This window comes from Lichenostomus cassidix, chromosome 15, assembly GCF_008360975.1.
Source record: "Lichenostomus cassidix isolate B80296 chromosome 15, HeHo_3.0, whole genome shotgun sequence".
Lineage (NCBI taxonomy): Eukaryota > Metazoa > Chordata > Aves > Passeriformes > Meliphagidae > Lichenostomus > Lichenostomus cassidix.
In genome coordinates, this window is record NC_139496.1 from 1,954,071 (window position 1) to 1,973,770 (window position 19,700).

Below are 19,700 nucleotides of genomic sequence, written 5' to 3' on the forward strand. Positions count from 1 at the left end.
TTCTCCTACCTGCTCTGTTTTCAAAAATATGTGGCGCCTGAGCAGCTGCAGCCTGTGAGATCTGCTCTTCCTTGGCCTTGGGCATTGGGCTGGTCCATTTCCATCCAGGCCTGATGCAGCAAAGGGTACTGCCTGTGCCGTGGCATCCAGGCACTGCACCAGCCCACTGCCACATGCAGTAGTCAGCAATAGCCATGCCATGCTACCATGGTGGCCTCAGGCTAGATGGGAATTCATGGCAGCATCCACAGCCCCACATTGGACACATCTGCCTTGGCATCTGCAGCATCAGTAGTTGCCACCCCAGGCAGTGGGCTCATGTATTGATTTACAGAAACCAATGCATCGAGGAATTTGGCTGATTTTCCTATATTTTCTACTCTGTCAAAGCACAAAATTATTGCTGCGCTACCTAAGGCAGGTAAAAATAAAAGCAGGGTGACTCCTCTCGGTTTCCTTGCTCTGCAGTTTCTTGCTTGTGCTGTTCCATGTGCTATAAATCACGCGGAGGTGTTTCGCCTCCCTGTTCTCTGCTGACAACTGGCTGAAGCCTTGATTGCGAGCGCTCTGTTTTCATACAGGCGATATAAATAGTCCCCAGCACAACGGAGCCCTGCTCTCTCCCTCCAACTTGTTCAGCAGTGCTGCAGAGAAGCAGCAGATAATGCCAGTAACTCAGATGGGATTTTTTTATCCTCGTATCTCAGAGTCCTTGATAAACTTCACTGCGAACGCAGAGGAAAGCCTTTAGACCATGTTAAATTGGGAAAAAGGAATGGATCAATTCCAGTGACATATCTGAGCAATTGATTTCACTTTATGTCTCTCCAATAGCGCTTTAATTTAGGTTGGCTAAGAAAGTTATTGCATTTTAAATACCAATTGAACATTAAAAAACAACACAAAACCGTATTGTGGTTTAACTGCAGCGTGCTGGAGCTCCCCATAGGCATCTGTTTCATAACTGCACAACCTCAGTCGATGCCATTAATCAAACCAAACGGGCCGTTTCTGGGACATTTCTTTACCATACAATAACAGCCATCACCAGCTGAGCCAAGGGCCTGCACAGCGTTGGGGACACTCTCTTTTACGTAAATGAGCGTTGTGGCCCTGGCTCTGCCTGCAGCCAGGGGGAAGTGGTGAGGTATCGATTTCCCTCCCTCTTGGCTGCTGTCCCAGGGGTTCTGGGGGAGGCAGTGACCTGCGCTGTCTTCCGGGAGGTGACACCTGCAGTCGTGCTCAGCCAGCTTGAAGGAGATTCCTCTGCCCAATGCTGTGGGCATCAGAGCCAATGCTGTCCTCCCACAGGGTCTCAGCTTCGTGTAGAGCTTCTTGGAAGATCCTTCCTTCTCTCCTCGCCTGTATTCTTTATCCCAAACCTATCAGCCTGTTTTCCATTTTGAAAGGACACTGTCAAAACATCTCTCATCACTGTTGAAATAATGCTTTGCCTGTTGTTTAGAGTAATAACCCCTTGGCAGCCTGAGCCGGAAATCTGTTTCCTTACCGAGTTGTTTTTTGTCTCTGACTCACACCCCGGTTTGTTATTGTAGGGTTTGCTCTGTGCCAGGCTGCCAGCAGGACTGGTGCATAGTGAAGGTTTTATGCAGGACCTCGATGTCCCCAGCACCTGCTTGGAGTGGGGGAGAGGGGTAGCATCAGATGCTGACACCCCTGTCAGCCTCTCCTGGCCGGAGCAGCACATCCCCTTCAATGGGCACTGCTCCAGACAAGCCCCCCTGTTGCTGGAAGTGGCCCGGAGGTGTTGTCCAAGAGCCCAGTGATGGCACAGAGGGAACCCGCGGTCACTCACGGCCAACACCCTTGACAGATGCAGTCGGCCAAAGTCACCACTGAGGTGACGCTGTTTCTCCGTCTCTGACGGTCCCACCCTGCGTCTGCCTCCTCCAAAGCACACAGCCACAGCCGGCTCCATCTTAGGTACCTGTTGTTGGGCCAGGGTGCGTGGCACCAAATCACCAGGGAGTCTGCTGCCACCCTCAAGCCATCTGGCTTTGCTTCCAGGCCCGAGGTGGAGGTTTGGAATCACTGAGGTGCATCCCGAGGGGATGTTGTGCATGGGGTACTGTGGTGTGGAAAAGCCTCACAAGCTCGCACCATGACAGCCTTTCTTGCAGAGGCACCTCTGCACTGCACGGGGTTTTGTCATGCGTCCAGGGAACAGGGCATGGGACAGGGTTTGGGTGTTGGAACATCTCCTCTGAGCTCGCTGGGCTTGCTGGGTCCTGCTCACAGCTGACTGCTCTCTTTCCTTCTTCCTTCCCAGCTTCCCTGGAAATGAATGAAAGCTCTCGCTGGACTGAAGAGGAGATGGAGACGGCTAAAAAAGGTGAGACACTCATTTTCTTACTGGCTGTGCTGGAGCTAACCCAGCAGTTGGGGATGGACAGCACCTGACTGCTGGAATCAGTGCAGTGTGGTGAGTTCTGAGCTGCAGGGCCAGATCCTGCCTGTCCTGCTGTTGGTTTGTTCCCAGCAAGCCTCAAGGAGGATGTGGGGAAAGCAGGTGGTGGTGCAGGGAGCGTGCTCAGCTTCTCTGGCCCCAGGAACTGTGGCAACACCAGGGATATCTGGGCTGTGGCTGGAGCCTCGCATGTCCCATGAGGCAGGAGTTGGCTGTAGGAAATGGGGAAGATGCTTTGTCTATTGCAGTGTTGGAGCTGCTGGTGCCTGTAGCATGGGATGTAGTTTCACCCCACTCTTTGGAGCTTTAGGGCTTTGGTGTGATCTGTTCCAGGCACACAGAGGGTGTTTGCCTGTGTTCACAGCTCTGGGATTTAGGGAGGGGACAGTGAACCCCAACACTCCACAGGCACGTGTTGGGGAGCTCTCGAGAGCCAAGGCTGCGGGCAGCGTGGGGTGACTTTACATCCTGGAGCTGATTCAGAGCCTTTGCTGAGACCGTTTTTAAAAAGTGCTGAGTGTAGCACAGCCCTTCTTGCCACTTCCCCTCCTCGTGCCGCTCCTGCGCCAGCTCTTTCACTGCTTTAATTTTTTGCCAAAGTCACGTCCTGTTGATGGGCTGTCGAGCTCACATCCCCAGCCCGTGCATCCCGCTTGCGTTGCTGCCGACTCTCCTGGCCCAGAGAGGATTGTAAATGGGAAATTAAAATGGAAATGAGTGCCGTTCCGGGATGGCAAAGGCAAATAGGCGTGTTAGCAGGTTCGGCTCAGCTTGGAAAATGCACCTGCTGCTGGGATGGTGATTACATGTTCTGGAGTGCCGGCTGCCCAGGTGCCGATGGGAGCTGTGGACTTGGATTACTTTGCCTGTGAATATCCCAAAGTGTTTGGCTCGCTCGCCTTTAAGCTGTTCCAGCCCTCTTTACAATGCAGTGCCAATCCTGAGTGTTGCTGAACGGGGCTCTCTGTAGTCACAAAACTTAATAGATAGACTTTAATCAAGCAAACTGGCCTGGGGCCAGGTAATGGGGCGAGCAGATGCTGGCAGGGGAGGGTCGTTGGAGGGATCTTTTCCGAGCACTGCTTTGTTTTGGAGATCAGCATCTGGTTGATAAAAAGTGCCTCTTGTTGTTTCATGCTGGATTCTGGAGGTGCACTTAAGGAGTCTTAACACCAGCTGCCAAAGCCTGTGTGAAGGAAGGATGAAGCGTGGGAGCATGCAGCACTATTCCAGCCCAGGGGCCAGGAGGAGGCAGGGAGATTTGCTGGTGCAAAGCCCAATGGCTGATTGTTTCTCCCTTCGTTACAACCTGGGAAACTGAGATTGCAACACCAGACTTCTGCAGAAAAGCCAAAGTCCCCTCTGCCAGGAAGCAGCCGCTTTAATGCTTTGAACTGGCTCTGTCTGGCATTTCCAGGGACCTGCGTGGTGGGGGTTTCCGACTCACAGCAACTGTGAAACTCCGGAGGTAGCCTCAGAGGCTGGAGGAGGTGGTGGCAGAGCCTGCTGCCAGTACAGCAGGGCAGGGGCAGAGGGGTGATGGCCTTCTCAGGCTGGGTTCAGAGACACAGGCACCGTCCTCCTCACCATAAGGACTCAGCCACCCAAGCCACCCTGCTCTGTACTGGCACCAGTCAGAGCCTGTAGGTAGATGGTTTAGGGAATTGAACAAGATGTGAGTGCCAGGGAAAGTCAGCCCTACCACCCTGGGGTACTTCGGCAGATAGGTACGGTGACCTCTGCTCCTAGCACTTGCCAACCAGGAGATCAGCCCAGCCTTGCTGTCCACCCCTGGGTTTCTTGCGTGTGGCATGAAACTCCATGTCGTTTGTGTTCAGGGAAGTGAGAGAAAACAGCCCTGGGACAGGGAGACACCAGAGTCGCCTGCTCTCCTCCACAGTCACAGAGCTGCACAGGGAGTTTCCAGTCAGGAGAAGGCAGGATTGTGTCTGCCAGGGGAGACAGTGAAGGGGAGTACCGTGTTACTAAACTTAAATAGGGGAACAAAAACCCAGCAAGAGGAAAGTTCTTGCTTAATGACACTTTCATTATGCAATAAACTTCGATTCAGTAGTCTGTCAAAATGTGCAGAGATTGGTATAACGATGGGGGAATGTGTTTTTCTGATATTATCTCCTTGCGCCGTGGCTGTGATCCTTACAGCGGGAGGTTTTGATTCAACTGGAGTTGCTCGAGGATTTCCCCCTTCCCTTCCCAAGCCGGGAACCAGGCAGCACCCACTGCTTTGCTGCCATGCAGGGTGCAGAGGCACTCGGCACCGGGATGGGGCTGCTCCTTAAAAGGCAATGTTTAGGCAGTTCCTGCCTTTGGGGGACCTGCTGGATGAGCCCACACAGGCAGGAGTTCAAGGTAGGCTGGAAGGGAGTTTGCGAGCAGCGGGTGAGCACCAGCCTGGGGCAGTGGGTGGGTTTATTGTCCCCCAGCCCCTCCACCAAGCGTCACCAGCAGCGCCGCTGCTGCAGAGCAGCCGCGATAGCGCTGGAGCTGAACTCGATGAACCGGGAGGTTTCGACATGACCTTTGTTAGTCTTTAAAGTCTGGTATCTGTTCTCGCCCAGCTCGGGGTTTTCCCCCGGTGTCTAACAAGTGGTTTTGTTCTTTGAAAAGAGGCAGGTGGAAGTGGCAGGTTCTGGCTGAGGTCCTCCCGTGCCTTGCCCAGACTTTGTGCTCCCTGTCCTCAGGGCACAGCCAACCTGGGGCTCTTTATGCCTTTTCCTGTGCTGAGGACACAGAGAGGCCACAGGATAGAGTCAGTGTGATGAGACAGAGGAGGGCTGGGCACGAATGTAAAATACTGATGACAGAGAGTTAAATAACCCGTGAAGACTTCCGTGTAGTTCCTTTTGGGTAGATACAAAATATTCCCTTGGATACCGAAAGCACTCTTTCGAATGTGTATTTTCAGTGCTGCCAACAATTCATCTGAGTTTTGGACTGACCTGAACCATTTTTTCTCCAGTCCCATTCTGTTCATGAAACTAAAATAAAATCAGACACCTTACATCACCTTTGGAATGCAGGGGCTGGCTGGGTGATGCTGGGGAGCCAGCAGCTCCATATCTTCCTCCTTTCGTCTCCCCTGTGCTCGTGTTGGAGCCTTCCCTTCTCTCGTCACAAATATTTACAACTGTAAAAACCTGCTGATAGCAGTAAAAGTGGGCTGGAGAAACTGGTTTGCAGCCCATGGACATCACTGCACGTTGTCCTTCTGGCTGGCCTTGGGGTGGGATGTACCTTGGGGTCTCCCACTCAGGTGTCCTCTATTCAGGCTGGATGCAAGGGAAGCTCAGAGCAAGGAGAGCCCAACCTGGCTATCCCAGTGTCTACAGCCAGAGTGCCAGATGTGCCTGGTGTTTGTCATGAAGTCCGTACAAAGTGACATGCTGGAAATTACTGGGATGGGGCAGATTGGTGCCATGAGGGCACAACTGTGTCCAAGGCGTAAATTAGCCACACTTGCCCTGGAGTGAGGCTGTGGCTGACTGCAGTCCCATCCCTGCTGTCCCAGGCTGGGGCTTGGCTGCCCTTCAGCCAAGGTGTTACCCCTGGCACTGTGCCCATGGTCCCAGTGCCCACCGTGCCCCCAGAGCTGCACTTTCTGCCACTGTTGGCTGAATGTTTCTCGAGTGTGTAGGAGCGAACTGCAAGGATTTGCTTAGTGAGTGTCAGTGAATGGAATACAAAAGGCCTGTCAGGAGGAACTGCTGGGTAATTACTATAATTTGCTGCCTACATTTTAATTTTGAGTATTATTTTTTCAACAATAAGGGAGCGGGAATAGTATCTGAACCAGGTGAAGGAAGAGAGCTGGGCCTGCCAGCAGTGGCTGATCTATGTGTACTCACTGACATGCTGGACCAGAGGGGATGGCACATTCCCAGGAGCAGGCATCCTGAGGGCAACTTCCTCTCCCCTGCTGTCAAAGGACAGGACACAGCAAAAAAGAAAGGCTGCAGTAGGAGTAGTAAAGCCAGGGAAGTCTGTGATCAGAGCACAGGGCTCAGTCAGGTTTTGCAGCAGGTGGATGCAGTGGTCCAGGAACCATCTGTTTCGAAGGGGAGACCTGGGAGCTGAGGGTCCCCAGCCAGGGCCAGCAGGGAGGAGACACTGCACTAGAGCTGAGCTGGTCAGGAGGCCCAACTCCTTGCTGGTCAGGTACCCACACCTTGTTTGGTGATGCTGCCTCCCTCCAGAGAAGTGGCATGGTGTGTGTGAAAGGTGTTGGGGAGTTCAGCTGCAGTCTCCCTTGTAGCCGTGGGTCACATCAGAGGGGTGCTTGTGCCCAGTCACCAAAAGAGAGGTCCACGGAGAGCACAGCAGGCTGGTGCCAGCATCACCTGAGGGAAGGAAGGGCATCACTCACCAAGGAAGGAAGGAAGGGCATCGCCCACCGCGATAGCGAGAGCACACCGAGCCAGCTGCCTGCGCCATGGTCCCTCCGGCAGCACCCCAGAGCCCGCGGGGATGTGGGCTCACCCCCCACGCACCATCCCCACTGCTTCCCTTGGCACAGCACCAGGAGCTGGCATGCACCTGGCTCTGCCACCCACTGATCCGTGGCCCTAGAGAAGTTACTCACCTTCTCTGTGCCTCTGCAAACCACCCCGAGGTTAGTGCGGGAAAGCGATGCAGACCACGCTTTCGGGATGCCTTGGGTGGTGTCGCTGACTCCACAGGGCTGGTCTTTCTCCGGAATAGGATTGCGGCACATTTTGGCTGTGCCATAGACAGAACTGTCTCCATCCCCGCTCCCAAGGGGGTGTGTGGGCGCAAGAGGTACTGAAGGATCGTACCAGGTAATGTCGGGCGTAGGGAATGGTATCACTTAGTTCTTCCCCTTTAACCTCGATCTGTTAATCCATGCGAGTTCCCATTAAGGGACCCTTTTACGGGCTCTCTCCGCCCTCACCAAGCCCAGGGTGGAGCTGGGCGGCCGCGCCAGAGAGCTTTGGAATGTCTCTGGTAAGAACCCCCAGCTGCAGAGCGCCGAGGGGCTGCGATCCGATAGCCCTCGCCCGCCGCGCTGCCCCTCCGGGTTTCTTCTCTGTTCCCCGAGATGCTGAGCTCAGTACCCCGCTCTCCGAGCTCCTCTTCCTTCCAGCCTCCACTTGCTGTTCGGGAGCAGAGGCCCCGGTCCGCCCATGGCGAGGCTGGTGCCAAACCTCTCGCCATCCCTCCTGTGCCAGGGCAGCAGCTGCAGGGCCGAGGTGTCCTGGGGCGCCGCGGCACCCTGTCGGTGCGGCACTGGGCTCGCCGGCGCGCACGTCCCCAAAGAAAAGCGCCTTTGATTCACTTGAGAGCGGAGAAAACTATTAGCCAAGCTTTGTTTTCCTGGATCCCTCCCCCTGCCGCTGACATTCAGCCGAGAGCGAGGGAGACAGAAAGTGAGCGAGGGAGGGCGGGAGCGGGTGCCAAGCGCCGCACCCCTTGTCAGCTTGGGTCAGCGCCACGTTCGTTATTAATGCTCTGTCTAGAGGTCACATTCAGATGCAACGAGCCCCGGGTCAGCCAGAGGAACAGATTAGAGCTTGCTCGCTGCTCCGCCACATACCGACGGCACCGGCTCCCCGTCCCCGGGCTGGCAGGAGCGGAACTGCCGTGCTCCCGCCCCTTCGCTTTTCTCCTGCCTTTTTTTTTTTTTTTTTTTAATTATTATTATTTCTTGGCAACATCGGGCATCTCCTGAAACTGCACAGTCTCCCCATAGCCCCGAGCTGCTGAGCAAGGAGATGAGGTAGGGGAGAAAATACTGGCGGCGCTTCCATCCACCTTAACAACCGCGGCTGCAGCCGGCTGGAACGCTCCGGCGAGCGAGCAGGAGGAGAGCGGAGAACGCTGTTTGCTCCAAAGGGAAGAGCGCTGGGGCCGGAGCATGTGTTCCCACCAACTTCTGCCATCGGGGTCAGGAGTCTGCCGCCTGTGACCTGGTTTCCAGCCTCGGTGCCCGCTTGCTCGCCGCTCCCGGCCGCCCATGGCTCTGAAATCCTCTCGCCCCCAGGATTTAAGGAACCGGCTTTGCTTTCTTCTCTGTCTCCGGCTGCTGCGAGGGAGCGAAAGCGAAATGCGTGGGGAGGGTGTGAGCGGAGCACTCGCAGCGCTTTGCCGCGGGCTGCCGTGCCCGGGGGGGCTTTGAAGAAGTGCCCTGACAGCCGCGTCCTTCCCAGCCCACCCGCTGCACACCCCAGGTGTGCTCCCTGCCCGCCGGAGCACGTAAGTCGGGTGTTGGGGTCCGAAGGATGGGGTTAACCTCAAGGTTGTGTGTGGCTGCGTGCCTGCGGCAGACCCTGCGTCCGGAGCCCCCGCCCCGAGCCGAGGAGCTCAGCCTTCCTGAGGATCTGATAACTCGGTTAGTCACAGTTTCAGTTGCGATGCGGAACGAAGGGCCGCGTGCTGCCGAGGCGGGCTGGAGTGCCGGGGAGTGCAGGGCAGGGGGGACAGGCTCTGGGGGTGGCTCTGCTGAAGGAGCTCGTGGAGATGGGGTGCCTGGCGAGCCGGGAGCTTACCGGCACGTCCGCGGGTGTCTCGGCTGGTCCCTCCCGTGTGTGCAGATAACTACAGCGTGGGAAGCAGGTGTTGCTGCTCTGCTCTGGTTTCGCGTAAAGAGTGGCGGGGCTCCCTGCCGGTCCCGCGGGCAGGGGCTGCAGGCAGCCTCCTCCTCCCCCTGCCGAGCCCAGCACGGTCACAGCCACCTGCCCGGTCAGCTGCAGGCTCCTTCAGCAGTGTCCGGGCGGGCAGGGGCACAGCCAGCCTGGCCAGGGGGAAGGACAGCCAGGAGCTGGCAGTGCCTGTGGCTGGTAAAGGTCACACCACGCTGGGGACCGCTCACACTTACATCCATCATCCCCCAGCCCCAGCTCTGCCATGCCAGGTCCTGCTTCCTGGCGTCTTTCCCGCCAAAGCGCCCATGCTCATGGCACATCCACGCCGCTGCCAGTGTCTTCGTTTCAGCTTTGCCTGGGGCACACAGTCAGCCTTGGCCCCGGCTGTCACACTTGGTGCTGGGCCACCAGTGCAGTGACGAGCAGAGGGACAGAGCTGCTTGTTTGCTTTGGACGGCAGCAGTGGGTTGTGTCAGAGGGGATGGGTTGTGACACTGGGGACTGTCCTGTTTTCCCCTGCGGCATTCAGCAACGGCAGGGGGAGGATTCCTGCCCCACTCGTTGCCTCATGATTGGTGGCCAGATGTGATTTTTTTAATCTATTATTTTTTTAAGAAGTCCCAGCCCGCCAGCAGGGTGACAGAGGTCGTGGGTTTGGCTGAGCAAGGCTGGGAGTTGCAGAGTTAAAGCTGAAACTTGTTTCTCGGCTTGCCAGGGCCTTTCTGGTGCTCACTGCTTGTGATGCCTCATACATGCAATTTGATAAGCCTGGTGCTGGGACGGGCAGGATACAGGCACCAGCTGGATGTTAACTCCTGCTGTGCTGGGTGCTGCTGGTTTTCTCCTGGGAAGCAGGAAGGGGGATTTCGTCCCTCTGGGGGTGCCTGGTGCCATCTATTCCATGCAGCCATGCCCTCAGCCCCCACGCTGTGCCCTCCCCTTGCACGGACTCACAGAACAGATCTTGGCTGGAGGTGCATCCCTCGGGCTCTGCTGCGTGTGGCTGTGCTGAGATCAGCCCTTCCCGCGGGGTTTGCTGTTGGGCTGAAGCAGGGGTTGGGCTGGCACTTCAGGGCCGGGCTGACACATGGCAGCAGCTTGGCAGGAGGCTGGCAGCAGGGCTGGGGCACAGCTGCCGTGTTCCCAGGCACAAACAGAGCCATGCCAGGAGCCCCACTTGGGACTCAGCATGGTCCCAAGCCCCGTGGTGTCAGAGCAGCCAGGGAGGGGCTTGGGTATGGTCAGTGCCTACTCCCAGCCACACAGGGCTCTGTGGTTGGTGGCTTCTGGGCAGAAAATATCCCAGCAAATGAGAAAGATGTTGTTAGGTTCATTCCCTGCTGGTTTTCATCTTGAAGTTACCTTTCTGTGGCATTACAGTGCCCCTGGGCTTACAGCCTGCATCCTGTGCCCTCACAAGGTGCAGGGAAGGGCTAGGGAGCTGTTGGCCTGATGCTGGCATCACATGGGCAGTCAAGAACAAGCTGGGCCAGCAGTGTCCCACAGGCTGGTGGCAGCTCCAGCGCCATGAGACATTGCATGAAGGACCAGCCATACACCAGGAATAATTGCAGGCAGCGAGGTGTTACTTCCCAGAAAGCCTGGATGATCCTTTTGCAGGTCACCTCCAACAACCTGGGGTGGAGGAACCAGGGTGCCACTGCAGCCATCCCTGGGCTGTGGCTGTAACTCTTACCTCTGTCTGCAGGACCAGGGGTGCCTAGATACCCCTGCAGAGACAGCAAGGACATGGAGTGCTGACTGTCTCCTTCCTCCTCCTCATCTTCCTCCACCCTGCTGGGTTTGCCCCAGTGCTGGCAGGAGCCCCATGCTCGGGTGGCACCATCTGGCCAGGATTGCCAGCCCTTGGCATGATGCCTGACCTGGGAAGCTGCTTTTGCTCATGAGCCTGTGATCAGCACTAATCCCCTGGCACGTCTCTTCTCAGCCAGGGACATCACCTGGGCTTCCCTGCTGGGCTGCTGCTTACCTGCCCAGGCTTCCCACACCTTCCCTGACAGGGCTGTGTGCTCCAATCCCCTGAACTGCCTTGCCACCCCTCTTGAAATCATCATTGGGGCACTGGAAGGTGGGAAGTGCCTTTGCTTCGTGGTAGGGACTGAGAGCAGCTGTCCCAAGTTCTCTTGGGCATGCCAACACCTGCTGCAGCTATCCCAAGGAAAGGGAGCACAGCTCGTCCTCGTGACTGCCCAGTGGCTGGCCAAGACATGGCTGTGGGATATATTTTATTCCAGAGACAGTCAGCATAGTGCCTTTTTTCCATTTGGAAAGTAAAACAGGCTCTCATAGGTCATCCCCTTGCCTAGAAGCCATTCAGACAGGTGCTAGTGACCATATTGTTCCTGTGAAGTTTGGCTTGCACAGAAGAGATTTCCCATCCTGCGTGGATAGTGCTGCCCTTGTGCAAGCTCATCTGGTGTTAAACCTTTCTCTTCTCTCCCTCTTTCAACCACAGGTCTCCTTGAGCATGGGCGGAACTGGTCGGCCATTGCCAGGATGGTTGGCTCCAAGACTGTGTCGCAGTGCAAAAACTTCTACTTCAACTACAAGAAGAGGCAGAACCTGGACGAGATCCTACAGCAGCACAAACTGAAAATGGTGAGAGCCCTGTCCCAGCCTGCGTTGGGCACTGTGGATATTTCCTAGCAAGTGCTTGCATGCTTCCCACAGCCAAGAGGGCCTTTATCATCTTGGGTTAAAGCTATGGGGACTGCGGAGTGGCACGGGAAAGGGTTGTCCACCCGTCTGTCTCTGGGAGGTCGGGATGAGGCAGAGCCGCTGCGTGGGAGATGCCTGGGTGTCTGGAGCATGGCTGGTACCCCAGGAGATAAGCAGCAGGAGGAGGAGCGGGGCTGTGGTGTGTTGGCCAGGATGCAAATTCAAGTGGCTGTGCAAATACTTTGGTGAGACTGTGCTGTTCCACCCCAGCGAGCAGAGAGCCTGGCTGGACGGCACGGTCTGTGCCTTGCAGATCCTGCAGTTACCTGCAGTATACTGCTTTGGTTTCCCCCAGAGAAAATCAGGGATTTAGAATAATGTGAGGAAATGCTGGCACTGAAACAGGTTGTCTTCAGCGCCGCGAGCAGATGCGCACATCTTTCCGTGCCTCAGTTTCCCCTTCAGAAGGAGCTAATGCTGTTTCTTTCCTGCCATGTGGTGCAGGGTGTGAATGCAGTGGGGCTTGTTTGGTGTTCTGGAGATAGCTTGGACTGCTAAGAGCCACTAAAGATTATAATTATTTCATTTGTAGAGTATCCTGGGGTTCCCAGTTTCTGGCTAATAGAATTCACATGGCTAAACCCCCAAGGGGTGCTTTGAAAATGCAAAGGACAATGTTCAATGCAGGAATCTTTCCAAGCAAGCTATTACAGCAAGAGTAAAAAGAAAGACAGGAAAACATTCAATGACTCACCCAGGAATTTAATATCCTAGTCAGTCTATAGGAATGAGAGAAAGAGAAGACATCGGCGATTCTTTTTTATTAATTCTCTATGCACAGAGACACTCCTGTGTTCCCATGTTTCACCGAATTGTTTTTAGAAACAAAGCAAACAAACTATATAAAAGACCCCCAGACCCATATAAAGGCTGGAATGAAATATTCCGTGAAATGTGCATCAAGCCCTCTGAATATAAAAAGTTACATTAGAAAGATATCATTGTTCATTACTGGGGAGAATCTGAAATAAGATCATACAGCTTTGCTGGCAGTGGAGCCGGTGTGTATTAATTTACTCTGCTCCCTAATGTTGCAGAAATTATATCACGGAAGTGTTTTTCTGCAGAACTACATTTTTCCCTGCATCCGTCCCTCCAAGGCAGCCGCTAGACTTCTCCAGTCTAATTGCTCACTCTCACTTGCAGTTTATATCAGCATCATCATTTTATTTTTCGTGCATTGGAGGCTGTGGGATTCGGTCGTGGAGAAGAACAATGAACATTCAGCTGTTATTTATTGTACTCTATTGTTTTGTGGCAACAGCAGATGCCAGAAAGCTGAATAAAATAAAAGAACAACTGAGATTAAATTGCCATAGACCTTCCTTCCTGACTCCTAAATATATTCCCAAGCAAACCAAGCCTCCAAATCTCATCCTATACCCAGTATCAGCCATGACCTCTGCGGAGGAAGCACGTGGTGGAGCAGCATGGCATCGCTTAGTTTTGCCATGACATCTGCATATTATTCCCTGACCTCACCACCACCAGCTATTGCTGATCATGTGCAGGGAAATGCAGCGGCTCTGCTTTTCCTCCTCGTGCTAAATGAGAGTAAACTTAATTAGCAGATCTCATTCATTTCCCAAATGGGGCTCATTAACATTGTAGCCTCCTCTTCCAGGTAGGTGTGACACTGTGTTTCAGCAGTGTGCAGGTGGCTCTGAGGAGCTGTGGGGCTGTGCCAGTGGCAGTGACTGCTGTGGGATGGGAAGCAGACCCGGCTACACCCTGGGAGAGGCAGCCTGTTACTGCTGGGGCCGGGTCAGGCCACCTTGAGGCTTCACTTTATCTGCCTTGCTGTGTGTTTTGGCTTGGTTTCGCTGCTGCGCCGCTCGGATGTGTCCCAGGCATCAGCGTCACTTAGCCTTGACCTTCTGCACACTGCACTCACTAATCTTGGCATTTAAGGAAAGCAGGGCATTGGGATACATGGTGTCCTCGGAGCTGCTCCTTCTCTTAGTGGCTGGAGATTAGGCACTGTCTTCACTGGGATCAGTCTGCAATGTGATTGTCCCTTTGGTCTGCTGACTGCTGGGGCTTGTTTTGGCTTGTACAGGGAAGAGGGGCCAGTTATCCCCAGGGCTGGGGCTGGTCCTGCTTGGAGACCAAGTCCTGTGGACCTCCTTTGAGCAATATTTCTGTAATTCCTTGCTTTTTTGGATGATGCTGGCTGTGCACAGCAGAACTGCTTCAGGAGTGCAGTCAGGTGGCCTCTGCTTCTGGGGAATGAATGTGTCTGACTTGCCTTGGTCCTGCTATTAGGACAGGCTGAGGCTGATGGGAGGTTCCCATCAGGGTGGCTCCGTAGTAGGAGGGTTTGGGAGCTGTTTGTAGTAGGGTTTGGGAGCTGTTTGTGTTGTTGCTGCCACATCAGGTGGTGAGTGCATCAGGGAGAGGCCGAGTTTGTCAGGATGGCCCAGAAAAACATTTTGGACGAGGAGGCATGGAGTGACCCCTCGTGCAGGATTCTGTGTCCTTGCTGTGCACAGCATATCTCCTCGGTGGTTTTGGCAAGTCAGAACACCTGAGTGGCACCGAGCTGTGGATACTTCTGAAAAAATAGCTGGTGGCAAGTAGAGAACCCTTCCTGGGCACGGTGCTGGCAGCGAGATTGCACAAGGAATCTGGAGCTGTAGGTGTGATAAGAGACAGTGGTGGCCTTGAACATGTCTCTAGATGCAGCCAGGATCTGCTGCCTGTATTCCACATAATTTTCCCTAAATACCAGCAGTGAGGTCTGCCAGGAGAGGGACACACAGTGTCCCTGGGGCTGCTCACTGCTCTGCTCTGCCAGCAGCTGCCAGCCCCGGGCTCTGGCCAAGTAGGGTGCTGAGGCAGAGGCTGGTTCCCAGCTAATTCCCAGTGAAGAGCCTGCTCCTGCCCGCGGCTGAGTCACGGACCCGTGAGTAAGAGGCAGAGAAGTCTTTGCCATAGTAACGTCGGCGCTTTGTCACTGCATTAGCGTGATGGGGAACTGCTGCTTCACACAGAAACGTGCGGTGCTGAATCGCTGCCGTGGCAGAGGCGCAAACACTGGCAGCACCAGGGCATCACCGACAGGGCCAGCATGGGGCAAGGCAACCACGGAGCCTGGCATTGTTCCCACTGCCTCTCCACGCCTGCACAGGGCCCATTCTCAAGTGCCTTTTTTCCCTCTCTCCTGCCCAGTTTGATAAAAATAGATTTTGAGCAAGCAGCGTTTCCAAGCAAAAAGCAGTTGTATTTGTTTGTTTTATCTGGAAGTTTTCTAAAGGATTGAAAAGTTGGGGGTGGGGGAAGAGGGGACCAGCTCTTCCCAGCACAGAGATCCAGCAGCAAAGTTAACGTTTCCACCACGGCTTTATCTTTTCATCCATGTAAATAAACGTCCTACACACGTCACTCATGTGGGGTTTGCAGGGAGAGCCGGAGATGATGAGCCTGTTCCTACTGGTAATATTTACTCAAGCAACAAGAGCAGGAAACAATAGCAAAGCCGAGACTTTTCCTTTAGGTCTGCGGGAGGGAGCAGCTGTCCACACCCTCGTGGCTGTGGCACGTGCTCCAGCAAGGGAGGCCAGGGCTGTCTCAGGGCAAGCCAGGACACCGGGCAGTCACCTTTGGGATGCTGTGCTGCACAGAGCGTGCCCACTGTCCATCAGTGACAGCTGCCCTGGCATGGGAGTCAAAGTTCTTTGGCAGCACCTGCCAAAGGGGACATGAAAGCTGGTGCATGAAAATGTTGGCTGGGCTGTATCTGGGGCATCAGCTTCGTTATCTGCAGATGAGCGTCAAGTCGCGGCCACACGTGTTTGTGTAGCTGGAGGTAGAGCCTGGAAATGCTCAGGACTGGCGCGTCACACGTGTGTTGTGAGCAGACATGTGACCACCAGGCTCTTGCCCGCCCTGCACTGGTGACCTCTGCATGCTTGTCCCTTGTCCATGTATCTGTGCCATTCTTCCCCTGAAGGACTCGCTGCTGGCTGAGGCTGGAGCTCCATGTGGAGCCAGGCTGGCCGTTGCACAGCGGTCAAAAGTTTTTGGCCAGCTGACACCACACTGCCAGGCTTCCAACAGGCGAGTCTGGTCCCCAAGACTGGTGCTCAGAGAGTTTACCCAGGGCAGGGGGTCCCTGGCAGTGTGAGCACCCCTCTTCACCCTTTGGGCAAGACCAGTGCTCTCTACTTCCCTGTAACTTGCCATGGGCTTTGCCTCTCACCATCCTCTTCCTTTCTTCTTTTTCCTTAGGAGAAAGAAAGGAACGCCAAGAGGAAGAAGAAAAAAGGCGCCGCTGTTCAGAACGAAGAAGCCGCCTTCCCTCCCGCAGCTGAGGACGAGGAGATGGAGGTGTCTGGGACAAGTGGCAACGAGGAGGAGATGGCAGAGGAGGCGGAAGGTGAGGCAGATGAGGGCTGTGGCAGGGGAACGTGCTCAGCTCTGCTGGCTTTGCTGCCCGATGGCGGCAGAGGCACCTCGCACGGCCTCTCCGGGGCTGCAAATGCCAGCACTCACAAGGGGTCTGTCACCCCAAAGTCACACCGAGGTGACAGTGTCTCACAGCACAAGGCACTCGTGGCATTTTGGATGCCTCTGGATTTCACGCTTGCAAGGAGTGCCCTGGATCACTGCCCTCCTCCCGTGTCTGTCTGATGGCTATTTTTGGGAGCCTTTTGGTTTCTGATTTCCATCAGCGTGCTCTCCAAGAGCACATAGCTTCCCAGGGCTCCTTGTAAATCACATTTCTTGGTGTTTTCCTCCAAAGGAGGGTCCCTGTGTGCTCTTGGGCAGCCACCACTGTGGGTTCTCACAGAGCTTATCATGGGCTCAAGGAGAGATAACCCACCAAGGTCTGTGTGCACCCTTCCCATCAGGGCATTGCTGCTGTCCTGGGCAGTGAAGTTCCCAGAGCCTAGGGAATAGGGGGCAAAAAGGCAGGGGAAGCCGTTTTTGCCAAGGCTGATGCATCTTGGTGGGGCTTTTCCTCCTCCTTTCCCTTTTAAGGCAGTGTTTTCCTCCTTCCCAGCCATACCAAAGAAAGGAAACAACTTGAAAGTGACAATTTTCAGCTATTTATCGCTTCAAAAGCGCGGCAGTTTGGAGTTTAGAGAAAATGGGCACAATTTTCCAACAATAGCCCATTTGACTTCTGTCAAAGTAATTTAATAACTTAACCAGCGCTATGGCACCACACTGGTTCCTGGCCTTAGCACCCAGGCTAATGGGACTTGAAATGGGAAATCTTTTCAAATCGTCCTTGTGAGTGACTCATTACAAGGCAGATTCCAGGTAAATCTTTGTGCGAGGTGATACGTGACTCACAGGAGCAAAGTAAAAGGTAGTTATTGCTCTTTGTAAGAGTGCCTGAGAGGAAACAACATGATTTTGAGATTAGAGACGGATCTCTTGACATGCTTCCGAGCCTTACTCTCCAAGCATCGGCTCTTGTTCTGCTGCTGGGGTGTCCTACAGAGCTGTGGAAAAGTGTGAGCACGGGGGTGAAATGTAATGGGCATGGAAGTGCTAGGGTGGTGTTATGCAGGAGATGACTGCTGGCTCCAGGGTGACATTTGGGGATGCTCAGACAATACCATGGAGTTGCAGGGGCAATGTGGCCAATCCAGGGTCAGGGGGAAAGGCTTGGTGTGGGATTTATGGTGTAGACTATGGATTCAACATCTGGAGGGAATGCAAGGGAGTCTAGAGCTTGGCTGAGCTTGGGATGAGCCAAGCTCATTGGATATCTCAGCACGGCATTCAGGGTAGCATCAAGTGGCAGTCGGGAAAAGTGTTGCCAAACACACTGTGAACCTTGTCCTGGGTGGGTGATGGGACACCTCATTTCATGTTTGCATGTGAGATTGGAGAAGGCTGAGATTCCTGATGAGTGTGGCACAATTTTGCTCTGAGGAAAGATGGATGTGCTCTGATAATACAGCTTAGCACACAGTCCCTCTGTGGCACTCATCTCACCAGCGTTTGAAAGCTGGCTGTGCTGCTCTGGAGAGAGGCAAGTCAAGGAATGCGTGTGAGGATGCCTTTGGGGCATGAGTGTGAGAGCCCTGCCCGGTGGGGACATGCTGGGATGGGACTGTGGAAATCTCCTGGTGTTTCTGGCCCTGGCCATGTTTGTCCGGCAGAGGCTTGGAGGGAGGGATCCTCTCCCCAGCTGTAGAAACAATCTCTTGGCAGCACCTGACTCGGAGCGGTGCACAGACGCTTGTGCTTCCAGCTCACATCAAGCCGCTGGTGGCAGATCTGGGAATGATCCTTCCCATGTAATAATTAACCTGTCCTGCAGCACTGCCAGCGCTTTGCTTTCGCTGACCCTGACCTCCTTTCCTCTGCCACTGGTGGCTTAAATAACAACAAACACGTGTAGTGTTTTGGGATGATCCCAGCTGCCCCAGGGGTGGCAGAGCCAGGGACACAGGCGACGTAAGTCAGCGAGCAGGGTGCCAACGAGGTGCCTGGTCTGGGGCAGCAGAGCTGATCATGTGCCATGCATGGGTGAGAGGGCGAGAAGGGAGCAGATCTTATCCTGCAAATCCAGCCAGCAGCCAGGGTTTTCCCTTAAAATCCAACTTCCCAGTCACTCAGTCTCCAGGCTTTTGGGCGTGTGGTTTTGTGTTTGGGTGGGGGTTAACAGCCGTGCTGGGCAAGCAGAGAGGCCCCCAGAACAGCCCTTTGCTTAGTAGGCTCTGGATCTGGGGATCCCAGCACAGTTCTCCCAGCCCCGGGATCATCTCCCCCTCAGAGGAACGAGGGCGTTCTCTTCCCAAGGGAGGGGGTGGAGGCAGCGATATGGGAAGCAAGAATCTCAGGCTGATCCTTATTTTTATTTCTTCCCATTTCTCAGCTGCAGTAAATAACAGCTCCGACACCGAGAGCATTCCCTCGCCAAGGCCCGAAGCCAAAGAAGGAGGCGAAAACGGGGCCAAGGCACCACCCGGGCCGGGAGGTGACGCCGGCACAGAACCGGCAGTCAAGTGGGAAGAAGCTCCAACACCCCCCGAGGCTCCCTCTGCTCCCCCTGCCAACCCTGCTCCTGCTGCCAGCCCCCCGCCGGAGACAGCTGCCGAGCCACCCAGCACCGAGGAGAAGGTGCCGGAGGACCTGGTGGTGGACGTGGTGAAAACGGAGGAGCCGGAGGAGAAGGTGAGCGAGGAGCCCTGCAAGAGCGAGGTGAAGAAGGAGGAGAGCGAAGAGAGCCAGGAGAAGGACAAGGGGAATGACAAGAAGGTGGAAAGCAGCATCAGCAGCGCGGGGACAGCGGGGACGGAGGGGACGCCCAAGGCCGAGAAGAAGGAGAGCCATAAGGGCAGTAAAGGCCCCGGGGTGAACCCTGACAGCGACTCCAGCGCGACCTGCAGCGCGGACGAGATGGATGAGCAGGATGCTGTGGACAAGAGCAGGTAGGAGCGAGGAGAGAGGGCGGCAAGGGCATGACCCAAGGGCCAGATGAGCTTTTCCATTGTGTGTCACAGTGGCCTTGGGTGTCTTTGTGAGCTCCTCCTTGGGAATATCACTGCTCAGGCGCTCCTGCAGGCAAAGGGACTTCCCGGCTGTGTCCCCATGTGCCCCCAGCCCTTTGGCTATTGCATCCAAAGGGGCTGTGGCACAATAGAGAGTGTGATGTCCCAACGTACGGGTGCTTCTGGGACATGGCCGTGGGCAGATGTTGGGTGCAGAGCCACTGCATCTGCTGGTGGCAGCTGCCCATCTGGGTGACGCAATGGAGCGGGATGTGCCCTCAGGGACGGTGGAGTTGTGCTGGTTTGCCAGCATCTGGGGTTGGGAATGGTTTCTGTCTGAGTTGGCACTGGCAGGAGAAAAGTCACGTCAGGGATGTGTTCCCACTGCAGAGAGGGGGCGAGTTGCTCCTTTGGCAGAGATGTTGCTCGGATCTGTAGGGGCAAATTTTACATCCTGGC

General features: G+C 55.0%; 1 protein-coding gene across 14 annotated transcripts in view; it reads left to right on the forward strand.

The window, feature by feature from the left end:
• The window catches only part of NCOR2 (nuclear receptor corepressor 2), a 222,112-nt gene that overhangs the window by 167,566 nt on the left and 34,846 nt on the right, over positions 1-19,700 (forward strand). For all 14 annotated transcript variants that reach the window (XM_085075391.1, XM_085075387.1, XM_085075396.1 and 11 more), the window contains 4 exons: positions 2,291-2,353; positions 11,525-11,667; positions 16,018-16,165; positions 18,626-19,181. In XM_085075391.1, coding sequence (XP_084931517.1) covers positions 2,291-2,353; positions 11,525-11,667; positions 16,018-16,165; positions 18,626-19,181 — 910 coding nt within the window. The remainder of the gene's footprint in view (positions 1-2,290; positions 2,354-11,524; positions 11,668-16,017; positions 16,166-18,625; positions 19,182-19,700) is intronic.